Genomic DNA, 16,867 nt, shown 5'->3' on the forward strand with positions numbered 1-16,867 from the left:
GACTACGTGAAACCCATTCAGAACAATTAGTCCACTTTTCCGTTCCGTCTATTTTGAATGTTTGATCTACTTTCCCAAACTGTACCTGCATTTTTTTCCTAAAGGCAAGGTCGTTCACATCTTTTTTCTAGTAACATATCACCTAACCACTGCCACTATCCTATTATGGCTTTGATTGTAGACTTTTTTATTCTTCAAAATGTGGCGCTGTTGCTTGAGATGCTTTTAATGTCGCCACAATACTTATGTTGGTTTTACTTTAACGCTTGAATGAAATGCCGCTTGAATACACGAGGTTGAATTTAGAGAGCATTAAGTAGTATACGATCAGGAAAAATGAATAGTCGCCACAATATTTCTGTTTAACTTTAACGTTCGAATGAAACCAATCATCATCATATCGAGTGTGTTATTGCTAACACTGGTGTCAGATTTTATTCAAGTCGCCTAAAGAGATCAGACATGACTTTTACGACTACCTACCGCCATCTAGCGGAGGGTAGTCGCATAGACACTAGTGACTAAACTGACCACCGGTGTGCAGGTTAGTTTTCCTTCACCGGAAGCAATTGGTGGTCTATGAAAACTATTATACAAGTCAGATTGGTACGCAAGCTCATATGGCACGAGCGGGATACGAACCTCGATCCACAGGCGGGCGTCTTAACCATTACACCACCACCAGTTATGTTTTAATGATTAGTATTAGAAAGTTTTTAGTACTTTGCCAATTTTATAAAGTAAGTAGTGTTCTAACATTTTGCCTCTATGATACATTGGGATTACATTGAATTTAACGCTTCGAGGATGAGTTAGCGAGTGCTCTCTCACGCTAACATCCTCGCGTATTGGTTACGCCTAAAGTAGTAAATAACGTGAGTGTTACCGCTGAGGGTCTGGTAGGGCCACATGATGATGATCTCGGCCTCGCCCACGGAGGAGGGCCCCTCGTTCTTGATGTTGTACTTGTGGAGGACCAGCGGCCCGAGCTGCCCGTCGTCGGTCGAGTTCGCGGAGTTGTACAGCGACGCGTTGTAGTGCAGCTCTGGCGGGTCCGACGTGCTGGAAACGACATATTCCATTACAGACACATCCCGTGGGAGTCTCTGGATGAAAAGTACCCTATGTGCTAATCCAGGTTGTATTGTATACGTGCATATATACACATACATAATTACAAACTCTATAATATTAAGAGAAAAGCATAAATGGAAAAACGGAGCTAAAATCAATATTAAAAATATGCATCGTCGAAAAGAATTGAGATATATGTAAGACATCCCAAATGCGGTGCATGGCGTGGTTTATAAAATTAAAACATTTATTCAGAATCTCGACATCCATATGCACTTTTTCATATCAAATTTTCTATAATACAATATTTCTCAATACTCCAAACTACTAGAAATCCGGAACTTATTCACATGGGAAGAAACGCCCAAAGAAATTCTTTGAACTTTTGTTCCCTAGATCAAGCCAAAAAGGCACATTATACTGTTTTTTGAATGGAATATAAGATAGTGTAACTTTACCCAATAACAGAGAGGTGTGCCTTGGTGACGACATCAATAGTCATGGTCTTGACGTTGTCGTATCTGGTGCCCTGCTCCGGGTTGGTGGAGTTGGTCTCCATGTCCAGCACCAGCTTGTTCACGCGCGCGTCCACCTCCAGGATAACGCGGAATTTGATCTGGAAATATTTCCATGGTTTTTACTAATAATAAAATATCGATTAATATTCTTTGTTAATATTAAAATATCGATTTAGAAATATAATGTTTTTTTAATAATCACTCATTCTAATCATTTTTAGCCACTGAAAGAAACTAAGACTATAATCGTAGATAATATTGATATTACAATTTATACAAATACTGTCTACTAGTTATTAAAGAGTTTCAAATTCAACTTGGGGCAAAAATACATTTGTTGTGTGTACTTATGTATGATGTAACGTTCGAACCGTTGGTCTGATTTGATGAATGAAATTTAAAAGGTATGTAGGATCTGTCAATATAATTTTTAAGTTCGTGGGGAACTATTATAAAATTCATATAAAAATATTTGAATGAGGGTTTTTCACCACTGAATAAAATGTCATATTGTGATCTGACAAATAAAATGTGACTGGAGTAAGCCCTGTCCAAAACACAAATTTTAATGCTACTGTTCGATATGTTACATATAGGCTATCAGATACTTCATCAGCAAGTGATGAAACCTAAATATCACTTTTTTATATTAAAATAACAGCATTGTCTCACCTTCTTGCCGGTCTGCAAAGGATTGCCCAAGTCACATTTAATGGTACTATTTCCATTCGGCGCCCTATTCTTGACATTGCAGTAAATATGCACCACATCCAGTTCATCCTTGTCCAGCCGTTCCATCTTCGCGTACGTGACTCCTGGAGGAAGCTGGAGGAAGTACGCGGCTTCGAAGGCGTCTTCTCCGATGTTCTCCACTTTCACGTCGATGTTGATGTTATCGCCGGAGCCCAGGAGGTAGTTTAGGACGGGACTGAAAATTATTATGTTGTGATTAGTTAATTGTGGTTACAAACCGTATAGGCAACGATAACATTCCCAAAAAGAGGCGGCTGGTTATAAAATCACACCCAAATCTTCGAAATGGGTTTATTTTTAAGCTGATCCTGGGCTTCGGGGCTTCACAACCCCAAACGCAACTGTGATGCCGTCCATGCAGAGATATGTATCATGACATCTCACAATTTATTTGCTTAGATAGGGTATATAATACAGTATTCACATCATTGTTTTCAAGTAACTTTACGTCCCTTGTATATTTAATCTTGTAAAATTTATGACGATGTATGTGTATTTTGTTTGTTACTTCCTCACGCACAATCTACTGGACGGATTGTTATGAAATTTGGTACACGGACAGAATATAACCTGGAATAATACATAGGATACTTTTTATCTCGAAATTCCCTCGAGTCGCTCTCGATGGGCAACTAGATCAAAATAATGACAACTATCGCCAGCATTGAGAATTGCAAATTACTCACGTAGTGGCGGCCATTCTGAGGTCCGGCACGCAGATGTTATCCGGTCCGCAGTTCTTCTGAATGTGAAGCGAGTCTGTATGGACGATACTCTCGGTTTGATCTAGTACTGGTGGCACTACGTCGCCTGATGGCTGAGCGACTAATTTGTAGGTCATCTTCACTTCGATAGGGGTTAATTTGTCTCGGATTTCCTCCTGGAATCCGTGAAATCTTATTGAGGTTTTGTGTCTTTCATTAGCAATTGTAAAAATATGTAGTTCTTATAATATTTTTGGATATATGGGGAGTATATGTAAGACGACCTGTTGTCCACCGAAGAAAGTTAATTCTCGCACTATAAACAGATTAGCTCTGTTGTATTCAAATATATAAATGCGATATTTACATCACTTATTAACGTCAAAAATGTACTTAAAACTTTAGTCTGCTGTCGACTTGCAAAGCGCAGGTAAAGAAGAAGCGGCGCAACAAACTTCACTGCAGCCTATTCGACTATTTTTTCTTCATAGAATGAGTTTGTGTCATTTATACTTACATCAAGGTAAGCGGTAATATTCCTGCAAGAATTCTGCTTTTGCATCACCAGAACGTGCGTGGTATATGAAGTCTCACGTCGCTCCATAAACAGTCTCTTTGTCGTCTTCTGCCTTGAGTCCAATTCGATCGTGATCTCGAATTCTAAAATCATTTAGACAAGTTAATTGCTATTTTAGATATTTATTTCTTTTAGTATTTGGTGCGCCTCTATTGTGATGATTCGCTAATTTTGTGTGTTTCTACATGGTGTTATGTACATACATATTTCACTGATACAACATTTAGATAAGTTGACTTTTGTGCATTTCAGCGACCATATCCGATTAAGTACTTGTGGATTAAGATTGATTAATGAAAAACTAAATGTTTCAACTAGTAAAATTATAGATTTCAATTAATTACAAAACTGTGACTTATCATAAAATACTAGTAAAGTACCAATACGGTTGAAATCTGTAATTTTCAAATAATATACACGTCGTTTTTTAAGTTGGGTGAACTAAATGGGATCTCGCGGTGAACTAAAATTTGGTAGTGATTTTACTATTGCCAATCAGATCGCTACTTCAACCACTCACCGAAGTAGCAGATATATCCCTCCGCTTGGAAACAAAAATACAACCACGTGATTGTGAATACTGTGACAATCATATAAATATATAGATATTTTGCTATAATATTACTAGAGTTTACTTAGACCCAACTAAGTACAATAATAAAATTAAATCAAATACGTATTTTATATTACAATACTAGTAAATAAAGTAACAAGAAAAGGATTACAAATATACCTATTTTTTATATTTAATTCATAAAGTAATACTACATTAAAAGACAAGATATAATATATAGGAACTAAAAGAAATAAATAATGTAAATACCTTACAGATCGAACTCGAGACGAGGATGATGCTGTTGTAATATCGTGATGATGTCGCTATAGATCAAGCAACACATGATCTCACACGAGTGGAAGGTACCGTTAATGAAGTTCTTCTTCATGGTAATAATAATACACTTACTGATTGTCCGGTTGAAAATGACGCCAACATAAGTAAAGCAAAACATGATCACGCATAAGACGAATCTGTTGTTGTTGAAGTCCACAGTCATAATAACGATTGTACACTTACTGATTTGCTGGTCAACATTGACGCCGTCGTAGCTCAAGCAGAACATTATTTGCGCGCACGAGACGAAGGTGCCGTTAGGGAGCTGGCACGACTTCTCAGTGAGAGAGATCAGTTTATCCTCGCCCATGAATTTCACTTCGGCAGTTACTTGCACCACCGGTCGGGACCTGAAATTTTTTAAAACAGTCATTAATATTACGTCATTGATAAAGTTAATTAACTTTTTATTGAAATAATTACATATAATATAAACACTGTTAAACATAAGTTCATCTTCTAGAACGTCATCCTTTCCATAAAGTATATTGCTTTTTATATCAGACTAGCTGAGCCCGCAACTTCCTTTGCTGATTCGGAATAAGTGAAATTGTCTTTTATATGAAATGCCTAAACAATATCTATCAATCGCAGAAGAATTTAAGGTATAGATGAAGACAATTATTATTTTTAACTTACTTAAACAACACAGCTGAATCCGACTTGTAAGCACCAACAACCAAGTCTGGGTAGCTGTTTCCATCCAAATCAACTCCTCCAGACAGTGAGAAGCCGAAGGTAGACATGCTAGGTGACACATCTTCGGCAGCGATGGCTTGGGAGTACTTCTCTCTAATTCCATGAGTACTGCCCTGGTAGATGTAGACCACTCCTCGACCGTTCTCACCAGCATACGGAGCGCCAACAGCAATGTCTGAAATTAGCTATAGCATTTAAAATCTGTGAAGGTACTGAAATAATTTAATAAGATCCATAAGCGAAGGTAGGTCCAATATTACGCAAAGCTGAGCGCAGATGGCGGTACTGGTACAACTAAGGTACACAAAAATTGCCAATGGAGGCAAAAAGCGCCAATTTTCAATATTGTTGCAGATTTACGACCAAAAAATACCTTTTACGCAATCGTGGCGCGAGTTTAAAGGAAAAAGGAAGGATTTAGTTGATTATCCAGAAAATAATAACACTATTTTAGGTTATGTACTGAATTATTTGGTCTACTATGGTCATAAACTGATTTTGACTGAAGATCTTACCTGCATGAAATCCATATTTTAATAAGTCTTACGTGTGAAGTGTTCCGAGTTTCTTTTCGACCGTTTACTGCCTCGAAAAATTTACAGCGTGAGGCGTAGTTTTCGATGTTTTTTATCTTATGGAAAACGATTTTTCCCAATATTTCGGCACCCGAACATGCTACATTGTTGTATATTTTCACAAATGAATGCTTACATAATGAAAGGATTAATAAAGTACTCTAAAATAAACGTTTTAATCGACATAGCAAAAGGCGGCAAAGCTTTTGTGTACCTAACATACAGTGCTGTACTCTGGCGGGATAAATGTGCAGTAAATCTCCCTATTAACGGTAAAGTGAAATTCTCACCTCCAAAGCCATCGTAGTTGATATCACCAAGAGAAGTAATGGCCAAACCGAACCTACCCCGGGACACTTCACCAGTACGAGCATGGTTCTTTGTGAAAGTCTGAAAATAAAGTGTTAAATGTAATCCCAATGTTGATACATTAGAGGCAAAATGTAGAACACTACTTTATAAAATGGTCATAAAATTAAGTACTAAAAACTAATCATTAAAACATAACTGGTGGTGGTGTAATGGTTAAGACGTCCACCTGTGGATCGAAAGGCCCCAGTTCGAATCCTACTCGTGCCACATGAGTTTGAATACAAATCTGACTCATATATGCTTTTCATCGACCACCACTTGCTTCCGGTGAAGGAAAACATCGTGAGGAAACCTGCACACTGGTTGATTATTAGTAACTTGTGTGTGAAATGGAGAAGGCAATGGCAAACCACTCCATTAATAATGCCAAGAAAGTTGTTGTGCATTTCCACGCAATGACTACGTCCCTCAGCCATGAAGAATACGACTATGAAGAAGAAAACATACTTACTCTATCACGGCCTTGGTAAATAATATAGATTCTGCCATGCTCATAGCCATCGCTCTTAGGCTTGACGAACATTGGAGCGCCAATGACGATGTCATCAGCACCATCCCCGTCAAAGTCACCAGAAGCGAGACTGTAGCCGAAGTAGGCCCCGATCTGAGAACCACTGATGTTCTTGATCGACTCTAATTCCCAAGTGTAAAGACCCACCTAGAAATTAACATGGAAGCATTGTTTAATCTGTAAACAGATCAAACTAATTTATGTTTTGATAGGTACTCAGATTCCTTGTCTTACCTTTAATTATTCTAATGCATCTCAACGAAAACTTATAATGTCTACAGCACCATACAAAATCAAAGCAAATTCCATTAAATAAGAATAAATTATGATGTAGCGAAACTTACAAGTCCTTTCAGATCAGATCCCCTGGGCACTCCTACAGCTACACTCTGTATTCCAGGCCCGGCGAAGTCGCCGACAGTCATAGAGTAGCCCATATAAGAATCGTCATACTTCGGATTGGCTTCTGTAGTCGCGATAAGGTACGTCGAATTTCTCGAGAAAAGTTGACCTAAAAAAATATTACTTTTTAGTCTAAATGTTAATAGTATAGCCATCTACTATTCTTAGTGACAATAATGCATGTTTGAAATGAAATTGCTCGTATAATGACATAAAGATACAGCTAAAGAAAGTAAACTAATTCTAAGTAATTTGCAAATGAGATGACTTTTATATTGTTGCAAATATAATTTACAATTAGTTATTAACAAATGTACATAATGTTCGGGAGGTCATTTATAAATTACATCAATATCAAGAAAGATAGAATAGAATGTAATTCCTCAGCATTTTTTACATTACAGCACATTTATGAATTGTATTTATGAAATCATAATCCGGTTACCAGCGATGAACGGTATTATGGATGGATATTGTTTTAATGGAAAACAAATCAAACATTTCCATTGAAATAAGTTAAGGTTTATCACCAAATCCATGTTATAGCGACCAAGATATTAAAAAGCCAATGAATAAAACGTCCGTTGTTAATAAGTATGTTGAAAGCATGGTCACGAATTTATATGTTATATATTTTGTTGGACGAAGCGTTAAAAACTGATTTACCCGACCATATTTTCTGCATAAGATTTTGAAAAACTTAGACAAATTAATATTAATTTTATATGTATATACCTAACTGACACCAATCTGACAAGATTGCTAAAAATATACAATTATTGATCTAAGTAGGACATAATAAATCATCTAGATATGCATACACAGTTAACACAAATGACAAACTAGGATGCCATGATAACTACATACAAAGAAGATTTTTCGTGCATTGTTACACCGATAGTCTAATATTTACACATCTAATAAACATAATACAGCTAACCAATTTGGTAAATACCCTTTTTGGTGGTGCTTCGGTATTTGATAAAAGCCCGTAGTAGGATCCTTCACAATTATTTGAGGGTAGGGTGATGAACCACTACTATTCAGGCCAGTGATAAAACATTTATCACTATTGTGCATTTGGTATTCTATTTCATGACAGAAAGAACTAAACACTGACGTCAATAATAGCAGTCGACAGTTTAGTTTAAATTAATTCCCCCTGTTCGAGTTTTTTTCCATAATAATATATTTATTATACCTGCGATTCCTAGAAATATTAAGCCAAGTCTTTGTTTTTGACATGCAATATAATTGAAATATCCTTTCCAATAAGTAGGTGAACTAATTTATATAATATGTAGTATGAGTTTTTGTACCGCCATATGGTAAGTAGCAGTCTTTAGGCCATTATAAAGAGGAAAAAACATTTTAAAATTGCATGGCAAATATTTTATAAATAAGTCGAGGCTTAATCTGCACCGGTGTAGAAAGCTTTGGATTAAAATCATTGTAACAGTTAGTAATATCTCGAACATGATAAAGAATTAGATTCAACCAACTGCGAATGGTCAGATGGAACGAGAGGCAGCGATTAGGCGCTCATAAGCCTGTGTTATGGATGTTACATAACATAGGCATGACTATGTTATGTCGGTTAAAGAAATTAAAATGTGATCAATCTGGCGATTCGTTAGCTCTGTTACCTTCTTCTGGTATGGGCGGCATATAGTAGTAGTGGTCTTCCATAGTAAGATCTAGTGATAACGTTCGCCCTGCGGATTCGGATTAAAAAGTTCATATTGAAAAACAATTTTCGTTCACCACGATCAAAAATTCTTAAAGTATTTTTCGCATTGTTTCAATTAAGTGTACAATCCCGTGAAGAGATTTCCCATTCAACAACATACACGAAAACACACAATTCGAGAGTAGTTCTGACATCTGAAAAAACATCACATTTACACCTTCACCAGAATACAGATGTGAATAAAAAACCTTTATACCTTGCCAGAAGAAGCTGCCGGGTGCTCCCATAAACAAACGCATCCCGTCCTGAAACAAATAAAAAAAAAACATAAATTATATTAAAAACAAGGATGCAAACGGTTTTTTTATTTTTTTGAAATAACAGACTAATATGATAAATCTATTGAAATGCAAACAACAACTAATATTAATACTAGATACTATTTTAAAAACGCTAGACACAAACATTCTACTATCTTGTAGTTTACTTCTTAATTCTATAATGGAATATTGAACAAATGCATTAACATAAATTGAAATCGACATTAACATCTGAGTAACCAGGTCTGATATCTCAAAGGACAAATCGACATCCTTACTAACGCCACTGAGTCAAACTTTATGGATAGGCGCTTGGAAGATATAAACTAATTTTGTTTCATTGTCGTGTCAGTGTCGAATTCGATTGCTATCACATTAATGTCTCTATAGTATAGATCTCTAACTTCATAAAATGTATTGGTAAAGTGCTTTTATATTTTAGTTTATTTTATTTTAGTTAACTTCAATGTTCTTATTGTTTTATTGTGAATGAATACCTTTTTACTGATGATCATATTTTAAACTTTATCTACTATAGAATATCTAAGATTACCTTTGTCTGGTATGTACATAACATTATGTATTAAGTCGTCTATGATTGTTTAAATGGGCCCATTTATAAACACCGATGCACTCAACAAATTTTACGACTGATCACAAAGGCATCTCCACTTTTTATAAGTCCACTTATGGTAATGCAACAGTCAGGCCTAATTGCAGAGGAGATAAATAGCTTCATAAGTGTGTGAAGTCCTTCTATTCCCACTTCCTCCTGACGAAATTCTTTAGATGATACGATGACAGGACTATCGATGTGTAACGGAGATTGAAAAATAAATCGATGTTTCGATGTGTGTTTACATTTGAATAATTCTAAATACCACTCTGTACTTGTTTTGATTTATATCCTTTTTTGATTTACAATTTCTTTAAGAAGACGAAGGATGGTAAAACTTTAACGCTCAATTTATCTATGTTAAGCTTTTGGTAGTTTTAGTAATTTGATTAAATTAACAATTTCAATTTTATTTTATTATAGGTATATAAAATTAATCAAAAATCCCACCCCGAATTGTACCCGGCTCAAAAGTTGCTGCGTTACCTCTTTGAATTGCTATGGGTATCCTTGCTCAATTTGATAATTTTTGTAAGACAATGGTTACAAAAAAATGTTTTCATTAGTTCATAAGAGCTTTCCCTGAATATGACAAAAAAACAGAACCAAAAACACTTGCTGTGCTACTCGTTTTCAACAATTTGTTAACGTATCCCCGAATATTGACAACCGCGAAGAATTGAAGTTGGTACAAATTATAAGCGGAATATGTACACATTTACAATTGTTTTTTTTTTTTACAAAGCAACTCTTTTTGTACTCATAATATAATAAACTACACTGCACTGCACAAGGTGGATTAGCAATGAAAAAATAAAAAATCTAAAATAATAAAAAATCACAATTTTAGACACTTAAACAGGTTATAAAAAAGCTTAAAATTACTATACTAAGCCAGTTTCAATGTACTCAAGTTTTTTTGCTAATAAAATCTTTCTTGAAACCGTATGACAAATTTAAATAAGTTATTAAAATCTATCCTTGTATGACTTGTACCACAGCAAACAAAAACCAGACGTCCCAACAAATCAACGCGTGTGAACGCGCGAGTTAAGTGTCTGTGAGTCTGATCCAAAACCAGACGATAAGCGAAAACTTTACAAAAACAAGTGAAAAAAAGTGTTAACAGATGTTTGGCTGCCGCTTAACCCAGAATGCAGTTCGTGTAGATATTTTTCAATAAATCGACATGCAAACGTAACTTCGTATAATCGGAACGATGCGAGACGAGGACAACATGGCACAGCATCTTTTATAAGATATTTTCATTCTTCGATCTTAGATTTAGATTTCGGCGTTTCGAAGTCGCCTAAAGGCATCTGACATGAATTGTACGACCACCTACATCTAGTGGCAAGTAGTCGTATACGCTTCCTACAAATTAAGGACTAAATTGTATAAAGAATCAATTCACCATTTCCAAATACACAGACAATGAATATTCCACATTAACATGTAAACCAGTGACGACAGGGGTGTCAGGCGCCGATGTGCAATGAATATGCAACGATGCACGCCATTCACTCCTAATAACACACATATGTATGCAAAACGTCAGACGTTGCATTTTGGCACGAGGAAATATACTATTGTTACAAATACTAAAGCGAAGCGGCGATGGTCCAGTGGTTAAGACCGTCCGGCTGTAATCGAAAAGTTCCAGATTCGAGTCCTACTCAATGCCACACAAGTTTCTATGCCAATCTGACTTATGTTTTCATAGACCACCACTTTCTTAAATGAAGAAAAACATCGTGAGTTAGCCGTAGAAGTTGATGCTTAGGTGACTTGAATAAAATCTGACTCCGGTGTTAGTAATAACACACTCGATAAGACAAAGAAGAGTGACAAATATTAGCGGTGCGGTGATCACTTTTTATGGTTCTATTTATTGTATTTAAACTATTTACGGTTGTCGTCTGGTTAACTCTATGGTACCCAGTGCTTGTAAGCTGTATAAGGCCTGACATGCGTGCGCCCTGTGCATATTTATTATAGCTCAATGTCTATGGCCGAGAGTTAGCGGTGTTTATATTGCCTATAAACCATATGTATATATATTGTAGGATCTTGTCTGAGTATATATTATATATAGTATTTGGCAAAAATTGTTTATTTAGGGCTGGTAAATCACGAGCAATACATTTAAAATACCAACAGCTAAGAATGCTAAAATACCAACAGCTATATACTACAGGAGTATTGATCCGAAGAAAGATTACAGCGAAACGGCTGCAGACATCTCATATTGAACATTGTTTTGAGAAATTATCTTTATGATAACAAAAAGGGATTTTTTTATATCTTGTAACCAAATATTGTAATGTTTTATCGAGATATTATTATTTATTTTACCAAAAAGTAGATCAGATATTTTGAAGTTGATATTTTATGAAAAATTATGTTCGTCTGCTTTCAGTTTTATAACAGCTATTTATAGTATTCATACAGATAGTGTCAACATATATAGGTAGTTAGTGCTAAATTTGCTAAGGATTTTTTTATTATTATTTTGTACTACTTAGGTACCGTCCGGAGCGTAACCCAATGGTGTTATAAAATAAAAACCACCCTATTTGTTACATCCTAACCTGAGGTGACAACGACCTCGGTGGCGCAGTGGTAAAGTTCTTGCCTCTGAACCGAGAGGTCCCGGGTTCGATCCCCGGTCGGGTCATGATGGAAAATGATTTTTTTCTGATTGGCCCGGGTCTTGGCTTGGTTTATCTAATATAAGTATTTGTTATAAAATATAGCATCGTTGAGTTCGTATCCCATAACACAAGTCTCTAACTTACTTTGGGGCTAGCTCAATCTGTGTCATTTGTCCTAATATATTTATTTATTATTATTTATTTGTTTAGGTAGATGTACAAACTTTCATCCCAGTAGATTTTGCGTGATTCATACATTCACATTGATGTAGTTGTAGGGAAGTTATATTTGTAGATTCAAACGCCCGAACGGCACACTTTCTCAAACACGACAATATAAATAAAATATATTAGGACAAATCACACAAATATGATTATAATTTGCATGTTTTTAAACTAAATAGGTACCAGCAAATAGATTTCAACGTTCGCACTAAAATTTTCCACTAACCATTTGAGCCTTACACTCAATGAGTCGTAAAGACGAAAATAAATTAGCGAATAAAAGTAACAGCCAGCAACTGAGAGTAATTGAATATTCAACCGCATATTGGAAGCGCTTAAATTCCCAGTCGATTTGCCTACACCTGCGCCTGCGACGGTGTGTATGAATATGGATGAGGCGACGGCTATATAGGCTGAGAGAGGATTATTTAATTTAAGCAATAAATGATTTCGCTGTGTGTTTTCCCGCATGGTTAAAATTTTTGCCATTTGTAGGTAATGAAATTTTTCTTAACTTTTCTATAAAGCTAGAAAGCTAAAGCTGAAATCTGAAACGAAAGCGACGAAAGAAATTTAAATAATAAACGAGTTACATTATTTGTGAGGAATAAATGAATAAATTGTTTGACATAATATGTCCTTATTGCAGTCATAATCATAATGTGGAGTGTTTGGTGAAAGTTAAAGTTTCATTTCTGCAGTTTGCATTCTAACCAGTTCATCGAACAATTCTTGAACAGAAGAATATATAAGTAATTCTAGATCCTACGAAGAATATTTATATTACTTTGTTATTTTCATCTAAGTCTCACTGTTTCGGTAAGTACCGTATTTATATAAAAATTCTCTTCAATAAATATTCTGGCATATAAAATTGATTTCCAAAAATTAATGAAATTGTCGAGGTTTTTAACAAAATTACTACACGAACACAATCATTGGCAATTCTCGCATATTACCATCGAATAGAGTTCGATATAGGGTAACTATCTGATTAATTCTACTATACCTCATTACTCCAAAATCCTGTTTATCTGACGAATTACTTTGTTTAGTAATCGCGGGCTTGACAACTGTTGTGTTATCTCCAAATTAGGTTATCTCGTCCTTGTTGACTGAGATATACTGTACTTAATCTTCATGCAGAGGTATGGTTCTTATGGGTTCACTGCGCCAGTTCTAAATACGTTATATCTTGTTATACTTTAACTATAACGACTATGACATTATTACTTTCATCGGTAGTTCAGTTCTCAAAACATTTGATATGGCTAAAACTATTTCTCCCATGGTTCATTTCACCTAAAAACTTCTTCTATGCCATCTAAGTCTACATTTTATTTAGAATTAATAACCAATTATTAATATTATCCAAATACATATGCTTATACTCTATATAAAGTGGTTGGTTAATCAAAAAATGATGTACGTATTTAATTTTTTGGTTCCATCTCAAGTTTCTACAGAAATACAAATCCACATCTGTTAAATATAAGATCTGATCTTGATCTTGATCTTGATCTGATCTTGTATCTATCTTTTTCTCTCTCTGCGTTTGCGTGCTTTCTTCATCAGATCCCAACAGTAGCATGATCTATAGTTATAATATTTATATTATTATAATTACTCGTTGGCTGATTCATATGTCAGAGTTTAAAACTCTTTAAATAGCGTATCTGAAGTAGAATTTTCACATTTCACCCCTAAGTTGGTTACGGGAATTGAAAAACGACATTTAATAAAACATATTAATGCGTAAAAGGAAATAATCCCTTACGGATTAAACAAACCCCACAGAACTCATAGCGTCATACCCAGTCGACGCTAACCGCGCCAAGTATAGCAACATAGGCAATCGAGCGGCTGTCTGTCAACTCAATAGATATATATCGAGAAATGAAAAAGCAATCGTCCTAAAATAGCGCGACAAATGCGCGTCGCCATGTCGGGAATGACGAGAGCGTAGAAGAGAAACCGAATGAAAATGACGCTCTAGCTAGCTATACAACGGAAGGAAAAACTCAAAATGATTATATAGAAAACTTAATACGTGAAAAGGTTAATTGAAGTGGATGAATTGCCGTTCGGTGTGAACATTTAGCCCTGTCAAAGCATATCTTTTCAAATTTTCTAGTCTAAACATCACATATAAGTAGTTGACGAGAATTTTTTGACCATTTCCACAACCACACCATTCTATCTACTCCGGAATATATGTGTTGGTTTACACCAACATTAAAAAGTATTTGTTTTTTTTTTATATTTTATTTTTGGTTACGGCAACATTATCTATATCCAACTCTCTTGTTCGTTCTCCCTCAAATAAACGGTCACGTTTCTCCGTAGCTCCTGGATTTTTATTTTTACCAGCCAAATCTACCTCCAATATCACATCCTTCATTATTTTATGTTGAATTGTGCTTTTACTTTTGTCATTTCAAGACGATAGTGTTAAATATGTAATTCATTAATGATCATCTTTTGCATTTTCGTTATTCTGCGACGTGCGCTTGCGCTTTCCCGCCACCATTGTCTGCAAATGGCAGCCGCTTACGGCAGCAACCATCTTTGTAAGACAATGTAGCACAATGTCAAAGAATTTTGCTTTACATACGCCAGGACAATGAGGAATTTGGGAACCGGCGCGGACTTAAATGTTATAAAAGAAAAAGAACTGTTAACAACTGAATTTGTTCATGAAACAAATAAAATCTCAATGGCATTCGTTTGGTACGTCAACAATAAAGCTAATATCAAAGAAAATAATGTAAACACTGGTAAAATGAAAGAAATGAATAGAAATAAATATTCAATCGATAAATTATTCGAGAACAAATAGCACATAGTATCCCAATGAATAGAATCATAAAGAATATATTATAATGTAATAAATACTAATAAAATATTGAAAGCAACAACATAAAACTAATGCAGAACTTTCCAAGTGAATAGAATCATAATAAATCCTGATTCAGAGAAAGACGAAGCAATGGTAATGGTAAACCGATGAGCGACTGAATAGCAATTGCACCTAAATTGTGATTCGACTGATGGCTGTGAATATGTTGGCTGACAGTGTTGGAATAAAAAGGTACTGAAACGACCAGCTTCATCCTGATAGGATCAAAAAGGACTATTTCTTTTGAAGTGTGTTAAAAGACATCAGGTGTGATGTTATATTGCGATGTCAGATTTTTGTCGCCTGAAGATTTTTGACATGACATATCAAGTCATGTCAAAACATATCCTCTACCACGAGAACAAGTTAAACAGTTGTAAATTAAAATAGAATAGCTAGTGCAGGCTATTATTAACTGTATGTATACACGAGTTACGATGTAATATTTAATCAGACAGATAAATAAATAAATATATTAGGACAAGGCACACAGATTGAGCTAGCCCCAAAGTAAGTTCGATCGAGACTTGTGTTATGGGATACTAATCCAACGATACTAAATTTTATAACAAATACATATATACATAAACATCCAAGACGCGGGCCAATCAGAAAAAGATCATTTTCCGAAAACCGGGGATCGAACTCGGGACCTCTCGGTTCAGAGGCAAGCACTTTACCACTGCGATACCGAGGTCGTCAAACAACACGAAAGAAGACAGAAAGTTTCGAAAAACCTTCAAAAGACACTCACCAGCTTAATTAGCTGCTAGCGTTTTAAATAAAGATTGATATTATTTACCGTGCACGACTTAATCGGTCATAGACTCTGGACAGTAAAAAAAACCAGTCAAAAAATTAAAGATTCAGCTGAAATTTTACTATTGGCCCCGTGCCATCAACCCTCCCTGGTAATAAAGGACTCCTAACCGTAGGACCACTGGACAATTACAAAGCCCTTTGGTCAAACCTTTGCCATCTCCGTCATGTGCCAAGCAGGGGTCTTTGTGGGGTTCTTAATGATCGAGATACGATCGATGGCCTGTGCCAGTTGTAACGAACAAGGCAAGGAATTTGCTGCGTTAGATCCGTATCGAAATGATGGACTGGAGGTGTGAATGGGCATGAGTTTTGCTTGTATCCTGTGTGAAAGGAATGGCAGACTTCCATACATAAATAAGTAATTCTACTTATTAAAAATTACTGCAAATGATTGTAACTAGATTAATATAGAATTGTTATATCGTTTTGGCGATCTTAAAAAATATGTTTGGTAAACGACAAAGCATTAGTAATGTGAATATATTGAGTACTGAAATAAATGGATTACATTCCACAGTGGAGGAAAAACAGTGCTCCGACGCTCAACGGCTGAGGAAGCTACCT

General features: G+C 35.5%; 1 protein-coding gene across 3 annotated transcripts in view; it reads right to left on the reverse strand.

Annotated features, from left to right (window-relative positions):
- Positions 1-16,867, reverse strand: part of if (inflated) — a 109,115-nt gene that overhangs the window by 6,300 nt on the left and 85,948 nt on the right. For 2 of the 3 annotated variants that reach the window (XM_053770153.1, XM_053770155.1), the window contains exons 6-17: positions 9,024-9,072; positions 8,724-8,792; positions 7,020-7,186; positions 6,616-6,822; positions 6,083-6,182; positions 5,158-5,392; positions 4,702-4,868; positions 3,567-3,709; positions 3,032-3,225; positions 2,265-2,520; positions 1,533-1,690; positions 887-1,062 (exon numbers count right to left, since the gene is read on the reverse strand). In XM_053770153.1, coding sequence (XP_053626128.1) covers positions 887-1,062; positions 1,533-1,690; positions 2,265-2,520; positions 3,032-3,225; positions 3,567-3,709; positions 4,702-4,868; positions 5,158-5,392; positions 6,083-6,182; positions 6,616-6,822; positions 7,020-7,186; positions 8,724-8,792; positions 9,024-9,072 — 1,921 coding nt within the window. The remainder of the gene's footprint in view (positions 1-886; positions 1,063-1,532; positions 1,691-2,264; positions 2,521-3,031; positions 3,226-3,566; positions 3,710-4,701; positions 4,869-5,157; positions 5,393-6,082; positions 6,183-6,615; positions 6,823-7,019; positions 7,187-8,723; positions 8,793-9,023; positions 9,073-16,867) is intronic. The other variant, XM_053770154.1, reaches the window with a different exon arrangement.

This window comes from Plodia interpunctella, chromosome 3, assembly GCF_027563975.2.
Source record: "Plodia interpunctella isolate USDA-ARS_2022_Savannah chromosome 3, ilPloInte3.2, whole genome shotgun sequence".
NCBI classification, from domain to species: Eukaryota; Metazoa; Arthropoda; class Insecta; order Lepidoptera; family Pyralidae; genus Plodia; species Plodia interpunctella.